Source organism: Vitis vinifera, chromosome 18 (assembly GCF_030704535.1).
Source record: "Vitis vinifera cultivar Pinot Noir 40024 chromosome 18, ASM3070453v1".
Classification (NCBI taxonomy): Eukaryota; Viridiplantae; Streptophyta; class Magnoliopsida; order Vitales; family Vitaceae; genus Vitis; species Vitis vinifera.
In genome coordinates, this window is record NC_081822.1 from 863000 (window position 1) to 873177 (window position 10178).

The 10178-nt window shown below is 28.4% G+C and overlaps 1 protein-coding gene across 2 annotated transcripts; it reads left to right on the plus strand.

The window, feature by feature from the left end:
* Positions 1 to 355: 355 nt before the first annotated feature.
* Positions 356 to 3778, plus strand: LOC132252518 (probable serine/threonine-protein kinase PIX13). 2 transcript variants are annotated; one of them, XM_019226725.2, is made up of 6 exons: positions 356 to 843; positions 1072 to 1409; positions 2319 to 2454; positions 2560 to 2699; positions 2805 to 2928; positions 3155 to 3778. In XM_019226725.2, exons 1-6 carry the CDS (start codon positions 780 to 782, stop codon positions 3610 to 3612), a joined length of 1260 nt encoding a protein of 419 aa, XP_019082270.1. In that variant the 5' UTR covers positions 356 to 779; the 3' UTR covers positions 3613 to 3778. The 2 variants fall into 2 exon arrangements, with proteins under 2 accessions (XP_019082270.1, XP_019082272.1); XM_019226727.2 differs by having other exon boundaries at positions 357 to 843; positions 1075 to 1409.
* Positions 3779 to 10178: the final 6400 nt, after the last annotated feature.

Here is a 10178-nt window from a genome sequence, read left to right on the forward strand (position 1 = left end):
AGTAAGACTTGCTTGCTTTAGTTAATGATTCGGACAAACATATCCGGATAGGATATATCGGTCGTCCGGATGTGATGTTTACGAGTGTCGTGTACTTCTTCTTGAGAGAGTCGGGAAGCGCGCCACGTGTCCTCTTAGAAAAATCCGGATGGAACTGATCCAAATAGAAATACGCGTCGTGTCATTAGAGGGAGGGGTCCCACATGTACAAGTGTTATTGTAACGTGTGATCAATACGAGTCAGCAAGAAAGGTTGCACCCTTTTTCATTAGGGGAAAACCCTCTACAAGGAGAATTTTATCACGGTACGGATACAATGAATTCACTGGAACTCTACAAAATGTGGAGTGCGTCTCCCTCGAATACGGATGGTGTAGAGGGGGACACCGAGAGGCAAATGGGCCCTGCAGAACCCAGAATTTCTCCATGGAAATGAGCATGGATTGACTTTTAATGTTTTTTTCTTTTTTCCGCCTTAATTCTCTTTTCAATTTCACATTTTTGAGAAAATAACGTACAAAAAGGGGCTTGTGAGTTGTGACTCTTATGAACAGGTACAGCCCACAAAAAGTCTGAACGACCCAAGACTGACTCTGACCCTCTGTATCTCCATCTCTCTCACTTGGTTTCTTTCCTTCATCCTCCCTCTGTATTACGGGGAATCTGTTAAATGGGAAAAAAAAATCTATTTCCACATCGATCTGCTTCTAAATAGCTAAAATTCAGAAAGAGAAAGCTCTGAAGCTAAAAAAGAGAGACACCACCATCATCCCATCGATATGGGTAACTGCTGTGGAGCTCAAGCGAACGTAAACCCAGCGTCCAGAAAACCTCCCAGTCCAGGTAATTCAACCTTCTTCTTCTTGGGTCCTTCAATTTTCTGCGGATTTTCCGAGAAAACCAAGGTGGGAGAAGAAGAAGTTTTTGTTCTGATTTGAAAAACGTCGACTTAATTCCTCATCTTACTTTCCCTTCCTTTTACTGCAATTTTTGAAATGGGTTGATCGAAGAAACCGTCTTTTATGGGTCTTTTAGCTTTTGATGATGACTTTTACACATAACTTTTATCAGCAGAGCTGTCGAAGAATAACATCAAACAAGATAAATCGATCAAAGAAAGAAGCGGTAGTGGCAGTGGAAATGGCAGCTCCAATGGTGGCGAAAAAACCGAGATAGCTGAAACGGGGACAATCATAACGCCCAATTTGAAGATGTTCACTTTCGCAGAGCTGAAGAGCGCCACCAGAAACTTCAGACCACACACGATGTTGGGTGAAGGAGGTTTTGGCAGGGTTTTTAAGGGATGGGTCGATGAAAAGACTTACGCCCCGACCAAGGTCAGCGTCGGCATACCAGTTGCAGTGAAGAAATCCAATCCAGAGAGCGAACAAGGGCTCAAAGAATGGCAGGTGAGTTGAACCAGTCATAGATAAAAATAAAAAAAAATTATTATAAATTACGACAAAAATTTTCTCTACATATATTCATATATTTGGTGTGTGTTTTTAGTGTCTATTTTTAAAATTAAAAAAAAAATTGAAATTTCAAACACTTTAAAAGTGAATGGAGTACATAAAATCCTAATTATTTGAATATTTTGAATTAAATATATAAAATCTAGATTTTACAAATTTATTTTACATTTTTCATTATTTTTCCAATAAAATATATCCATCAAAAGACACTTTTTCCCCCTATGTTTTTTTTTTTTTTAGAAAAAAAAAACTTATTCTCAAATGTGACATAAATCCTTAATTTTTTTTGGTGAATTGATTAAAAGACCAGAGTGACAGCCCTATATACTTTTTAAAAATTATGTTCACATGGTCAAATGAGAAATGATGAAGAGATAATTCAAATAAACTTTTTCCACCTTGATTTCAAGTTTGACTTGGCTTTGTAGATAAATTCGATCTGAAAGTCTTGAACGTTTCCTCTTGTATTCCAATATTTTAATTATTTTCCAGGAAAATCGCTTTCCCGCATAAGCACTTATAACCTATTGTTAGACAAAATTTAAAACATCATTTAAAATAATAATTTAATTAAAAATACCCTTTGAAGTTAGATATTAATAAAATTATAAACACTTTCTAATAATTAAAAATTTTCACACTAATCACTTTTTTATCCTTGTATTCTATATTTAAAATATTTTTATTTTTATTTTATATTCCAACGTCATTTTATTTTCCAATGAAATATTTCTTATAAAAATGCCATTATATTGAAATCTCTGTAAATTAAAAACATTTTTATCAAAATTACTTCCCCATGGCATTTGGATTGAATTTGATCATACAAATTTTTGGGTGCAGTCTGAGGTGAAATTCTTGGGAAAATTCACTCACCCCAACCTTGTGAAGCTTCTGGGTTACTGTTGCGAGGATCAGCAATTCCTCCTTGTTTATGAGTACATGCACAAGGGAAGTTTAGAGAATCATCTTTTCAAACGTAAGAAGCCTTTATTTTCCTGAATGGGAACAATTAATATAGGAAGTGTTTGGCAACTGTTTTAATGGGAACAATTGATAATGCGTTGTAATGCGGATATTGCAGTTGGAGGAGCAGAGTCACTTACATGGGAAATTCGCCTTAAAATAGCAATAGGAGCAGCTCGAGGTCTAGCCTTTTTACACACTTCTGAGAAGACAGTCATCTACAGAGACTTCAAGTCCTCTAATATTTTGTTGGATGGGGTAATTAAATAATTCAATTTATTCAGTATTGTGATACATTGTGTGCGTTACTATTATTATTTTTTTTCTAAATTTGAAGGGGTTTTTTAATTATTTTTTTTATAGGATTACAATGCCAAACTTTCAGATTTTGGGTTGGCAAAATTAGGCCCATCGGATGGTGATTCACACGTGACAACTCAAATTGTTGGCACCTATGGCTATGCAGCACCAGAATATATTGCCACAGGTAAATATCATATCCTTCATACTATATTAAACTCGAAAAACTTAAAATTATTACAATTGTAACCTAGAAATAGCTCACTTACATTGTCGTACGTTGTTACCTAATAATTTAAGTTTTTAAGTCAAATTATTAGCTTAATATTGTATTAAAATCTTATTTTAAATAGGATAATCAGGTTAAGGCCTATTAGGAAGTGATAGTTTAACATTACTGTTTGTTTGGATAGGTCATCTGTACGTGAAAAGCGACGTATATGGTTTTGGAGTAGTTCTATTGGAAATGCTGACAGGCAAACAGACCCTTGACATAAACCGACCACCGGGGCAACTGAATTTGGTGGAATGGACTAAGCCATTGCTCCCTAACAAGAGAAAGCTAAAGAAAATCATGGACCCACGGCTAAGGGACCAATACCCATTAAAAGCAGCAACCCAAGTAGCCGAGCTTATACTCAAATGCCTAGAATCTGATCCCAAAAATAGGCCATCCATGGAAGAGGTATTAGAAACCTTGAAACGCATCAATGAAATCAAGGAAAAACCAAATAGCAAAGAAGCTAAAGCCGCCACGACTCAACCTCAGCCTCACCATCATCGGTCTCCGCATCGCCCAAAACATGGCGGCACTGGCGCCGGCATCGGAGCTCGTACTCCTCCACATGGGCGTACGGGTAGGAGAGGTTGACACCAAAGCCAAAGGTAGGCTGAGTGGAAAGTCTTATAATATGATCAACTTTTGTTGATGTAAAGGCCCAATATCAGGCCCAATATATTTTATTTTGTTGGCGCTTGGTACATGAAACTCTTCTCCTTGTTGGAAAATAAAAGAAATTCCAAGTTTTTAGCTTTTAGTGATAGTGGAGACGTAATTTCCATTTACGTTAACTAAAAAACATAAATAAAAAAATAAAATAAAATAGAAAATAAAATATTTGACTTTATCTTATTTGAACAAGACCCCTCTCCGCGGTGGCATATTCATGGATTCGAGTTCAAGTCTCCTCACCCGCCATTTAAGTGGTTAAGATAGACTAACATACTCTATTACTTGAGTATGCCTCACTTATAATTAATATAAAATATTCATATTATCGTGAAAATTAAACTATTCAAATATAGAAATGAAGGAAAAAAATAATGAAATATTCATTTTGACTTTTTTATTTATGTGTGCCAACCTATGTATATAATTTTTACTAAGAAATACAAAAAAATAGAGATGGCATAAGTGATAAGGTAAGAAAGATAATAGATTATCTATTTTATGTCTTCTTTTTTTTGTATTTGCTTTATTTTTTAAGAAATAAAAATATGATTGAATTAGTTTTATTAAACGAGCTAGGCCTTGAGGTTATTTTGCTTTTATATTTCAATCTTGTTGATAAACCTCATTTCTTTTGTTTATTTTCCTTCTTTTTAATCAAAGTTATTGTTACATAATTATTATGATCAAAATAAATTTGTATTTTCAAATTTTATTTTATTTTTTATATAACTAATAGTTTACTCATTCACTCAATTGCTAACAAATAGATGAATAGTAACAATAACATCATAATATCACTCAATTGCTAGCATCATAATAGCATAGTTACATATATTGTTTTAAAAATTGGCAATTGTAATTAATATAACTCAATCACTCAATTGTAATTTTCTCTTTCTTAAACTTTACGTGAACCAAATATAAAATTCTTGAGCTCAAAAATTAAGTTATGTATTACTAGAAGCCAATCCAAACAAGGCCTTAGATTATCATAGGTTCAAAGTTCAAACAACATAATTTCATAACCTAAAACTAACTCTCAGTATTTGAAATTTAAAAACTTAAAATGATTTAATAACTTAATTTAAGATATTAAGCATTAAATATATTTGATAAAATAGCTTACTAAATTTGGTGTTTTTTTTTTTTTAACTTTTTAGCTAAAGCAATTTGCTTTTAAATTTTAGTTATTTATTTTTCTATTTTTTCATAATTTATTATAATTTTTTTACTAAATAAAAAAACTAAAATATTTGAATTTTCATAAATTAAAAAAGTAAAATATTGGTTTTTCTCTATTTTTTTTAATACTTGATAAAAAAATTTATAAAAACAAACTAACTAATACTTAATACTATTAAACACTAATTAATTTTAAGTTTTATTTAGAATCGAGTTAAAAACAAAAAAAAAAAACAAGCAACATAGTGTTATCAAACACCCACTTAGAGTGGGACTGAATGGAAGCCCATTCAACTCCAATTTGTTAATAGTATTTAGTGATAGTGGAGATGTAATTTCCACTCATGTTAACTAAAAAACATAAAAAAAAAAAAAAAGAAAGAAAGAAAGAAAGTAAAATAAAAAAATAAAATATTTGACTTTATCTTATTCAGACAAGATGCCTGGCATATTCATAGATTCGAGTTCAAGTCTCCCCACTCGCCATTTAAGTTGTTAAAATAGACTAACATATTATATTACTTGAGTATGCCTCATTTATAGTTAATATAAAATATTCACATTCTCGTGAGAATTAAGTTATTCAAATATAGAAACGAAGGAAAAAAAATAATGAGATGGTCATTTTGACTTTTTATTTATGCATGCCAACTTATGTATATAATTTTTGCTAAGAAATACAAAGAAATAGAGATGGTATAAGTGATAAGGTAAGAAAGATAGGAGATTATCTATTTTATGTCTTTTTTTTTTGTATTTGCTTTATTTTTTAAGAAATAAAAAGATGGTTGAATCGGTTTTATTAAACAAGTTAGGCCTTGAGCTTATTTTGCTTTTATTATTCAATCTTGTTGATAAACCTCGTCTCTTTTGTTTCTTTTCCTTCTTTTAATCAAAGTTGTTGTTGTATAATTATTGTGATCAAAATAAATTTAAATTTTAAATTTTATTTTATTTTTATATAAAATTTTACTTATATTTTTTATATAACTAATAGTTTTCTCATTCACTCAATTGCTACAAATAGATGAATAGTAACAATAACATCATAATATCACTCAATTGCTAGCATCGTAATAGCATAGTTACATATATTGTTTTAAATTGGCAATTGTAATTAATATAACTCAATCACTCAATTGTAATTTCTATTTCTTAAACTTTATGTGAACCAAATATAAAATTATTGAGCTAAAAAATAAAGTTTTGTATTACTAGAAGTCAATCCAAACAAGGCCTTAGATTGTCATAGGTTCAAAGTTCAAACAATATAATTTCATAGTCTAAAAATAACTCTCATTCTTTAAAAATCAAAGACTTAAAGTGATTTAATAACTTAATTTAAGATATTAAGTAGATTAAATATATTTAATAAAATAAACTTAATAAGTTAAGGGTATTTGTTTTTTTAACTTTTTAGTGAAAGCAATTTGCTTTTAAATTTAAGTTGTTTATTTTTCTATTTTTTTATAATTTATTATAAATTTTTTACTAAATAAAAAAAACTAAAATATTTGACATTTCATAAATTTAAAAAGTAAAATATTGGTTTTTATTTATATTTTTAATACTTAATAAAAATAAAATATTATAAAAACAAACAAATTAATACTTAATACTATTAAATACTATTTAATTTTAAGTTTTATTTAGAATCAAGTTAAAAAAAAACAAGCAACGTAGTGTTATCAAACACCCACTTAGAGTAGGACTGACTGGAAGCCCATTCAACTCCAATTTAGGAAGGCCTTGGTTAGGATAAGCCCACACAATCATTGGACCCTGGTGGCCTGGCCCATTTAAATATATTATCATCCGAATTGCTCATATTATTGGCCCACCTGGATCTATATAAAGTTATAAACTATTCTAATAAGCTTGCATGCTAATAATAATTAACACGTACAACATGCAAGCCATAGATTCACTGTAAACCAACTGACCTATTTTCCAAATAAATAAATAAAAACATTAAAAATAATAATAATAATTAAATATACAATCCACTTTAAGGCCCAAATTAAATTTAAATAGAAAAATGAAAAAAAAATCCAAAAGAAATAAAAAATAAGTAATTAAAATGTAGCAATCGAGTTTAGAAACATGATTCCATATGATGCACGCTGACCTGCCCTTTTCCTAGAGTGCTCCTTTATATGATAGATATAGTTTTAAAAAGTTTAAAAGTCTGCATATATTTGATGGTGGGTGGACCCTCCGGTGATCATGCTCTTGGATCCCGATGGACAACGCCACCCGATGCGTTTTTATAGGCTAATCATGATGCGATGATGGTGAATTATTACCTTTCATGGTATTTAGAATTGGAAGCTCTTCTTAAGTTGGGACTTTACCTTTGTTTTTTTCTTTGGGTTAAGTTGATTGTGTAGGGGTTAATTTTAGGGAGAATTATCTTTTGGGGTAGATGGACCCCCAAATTAACAAAAGGTTCATATAACTCTTCAAATTGAGTTGAAGGATATGAAATAGTAACGGACAAATATACCCTTTAAGAACACATATAAAATATTTTATAAAATTAAGTTAAATAATTTTTTTTTTCAAAAATACTAAATTAAATAAAAGTAGTTTTCAAAAATATTAAATTAAATAATTTTTTTTTTCAAAAATATTAAATTAAATTAAATTATTTAAAAAAATATTAAATTAAATATTTTTTTAAATATTGAATTAAATAAAATTATTTTTAAAAAATATTAAATTAAATAAAATTATTTTAAAAAATATTAAATTACATAAAAGTATTTTTTTAAAATATTAAATTAAATAAAAGTATTTTTAAAAAATATTAATTTTTTTTCTCAAAATCAACAAAGGGCATTTTTGGAAATACTGAATTCATTGGGTCTTGGGCTCAATTTGAAGAGTTACATGGACCTTTTGTTAATTTGGGGGTCCATCTACCCCCAAAACATAATTCTTCCTTAATTTTATTAGAGGTTTGGGGTGCAAGCGAGTGTAAAATAATCTTTTAATTGATGCTCCAAATTATTTAAACTGATTTTTAAAAGCATATGGCTTGAGAGTAATTTTAGAAAAATATTTTTAATTTTTTTAATACTTGAAAAATAAATGACAATCACTTTTAAATAGACTTTAAGTCCGTTTTATAATAATTTAAAAAAAACACTTATAATATTTTTAATATTTGAAAAGTTTTACCAAGTGTTCAAAATATTATAAAATTGCTATTAGATATATTATTTTTAATATTTAAAATATTTCATAAAAATTTTATAAAATCATTAAATTTTTAAATGTTAAAGATGTTATAAACGTTTTTAAAAATCAATTTCAAGTACACTTTTCAAAATCAATCTCAATTACGTGTCGTGTGCTTTTGAACATAGTGGGTTTTTGGGCTACTAATTTAAAATTTAAAAAACACGAAAACAAAGAGAAAGAAGAATGGTTGATTGTCGTATGTTAACCATATTTCGTCAATGGTTGTTGGGAGGTAGTTGGGCGTTCAAATTGTCAGTATGGTTAGATTTTTGTTTTTCTCGAGAAAATTACGTGGAAATTATAAATTTATGATATGTATAATTTAATGATGTTAATATTTGTTCCTCGATTGAAAAAATATTTTTAATTTCACTTTATTAACAGAGAATTAGAGGAAGAGTATGGCTAATAAAAACCTTTGGATTTATGGGAAGATTTTTTTTTTATAATAGTTTCATGTTATTCAAAATAAAAAATATACGAAATATTTGATAATAAAAATTTATTTTTTATTTTTTATTTTTAAAAATAAAAATAGAGTATTTTTAAATAACACATTTTAATTATTTTTAATTATTTTCAAATGATAGTTGTAAAAAATAATTATATAAACATATAAAATATTTAAAAATAAAAATATTATATATAAAATATATTTAAAATATTAAAAACAGTTTAAAAGTATTTTAAATTTTCAAACAAGTTTTTATTTTATAAAAATTAGAAAATAATTTTAAAATTTATTTTTGAAACCGTCACCAAACAATTCCTTCAATTCCATTTTTTTAAAAACATGTTTTTTTTTTTTTTTTTTTTTGCTTTGAAATCAAAAAACAGTTTTTTAATTTACAAAACACGTTAACGGAAATTTACAAATTGTTCTAAAAATAAATTTCAAACGTTGGAACGATTTTCTATGCAATGCTTAAAACATAAGAGAACAAGAAAATGTTTCAAAACAAACTCTTATATTTTTGTTTTTATATTTTTAAAAACAAAAATATAAAAAAATACCTTCCAGAAACACTGACCAACTTTGTTTCAAAAGGCATTCGAACTTTACATTTTTTTTTTCCCGATAATATTTTTATTATCTCAACAAGGATGTAACATCATCTAATCTTTTTTCTTTCTTTTTTTGGTCTGGCACATGATCCCACTTCTCGAATCTCACTCGAACTGCAGTAATGCAGTCTGCGATCGTCATGGACCATCCCCACTCGTCTTACAAAAAAACTGAAACGTGATGGAAAGTTGTAATGTCTCTGGTCTACCTCGCAAAAGCACTTAAATGACTGCAACATATAAAAAGAGTGGTCGATCGTTTCCGATGGAGTAAAGCAGATGAGTCTCTGACAGAAATAAATGATGTGATGCCTGCTTTTCGGGGTCAAACGTAGAAGCCCCTCCCCATAAATAGCTTCATCTGTTTTTTTTTCGATTGAAGTGACAATAGTCTCTCCTGAAGTCGTTTTTATTCAATGTCTTGGACCAGATGGGAAAAGTATTAGTTGATCAAATTTAAATTAGATTTTTGTGTGGTCGAGTATCAATTTACATGTGGCATATCCGCATATGAGAGTGGTACGATCCATTTCCAATGGAATTGGGGATTAAGCAAAATAGAAAATAAACTGAAAAATAAGATTATGTTTGGTTATTCAAAAGTACGAGAAAAATTAAATAATATATATGTATAAGTTAATATTTATTTATTTTTCAAGAATGATTGTCCAAAGGTTACCCGTGACGACATGTGGATATCGAACACCAATGATGGAATCTGCAGTCAAAGTAACACTTTAAAAAAAAAAAAAAAATTTAATCTTAACTTGTATTGAAAATATTTGTGAAAATAATGTGTTGGTATAATTTTGTTATTTTTCTATTTTAAAAACATAATTAGTAATTGTGATTTTAATTTTAAAATTAAAGATATCGTTACCAATTATTAACTGTGGTTTTAAAACATAATAAATATAAAATAATATAATATAAATATTATATCGATGAATATTTTAAAAAACAAGCTAACTGTGAAATTTTATTTTAATGAT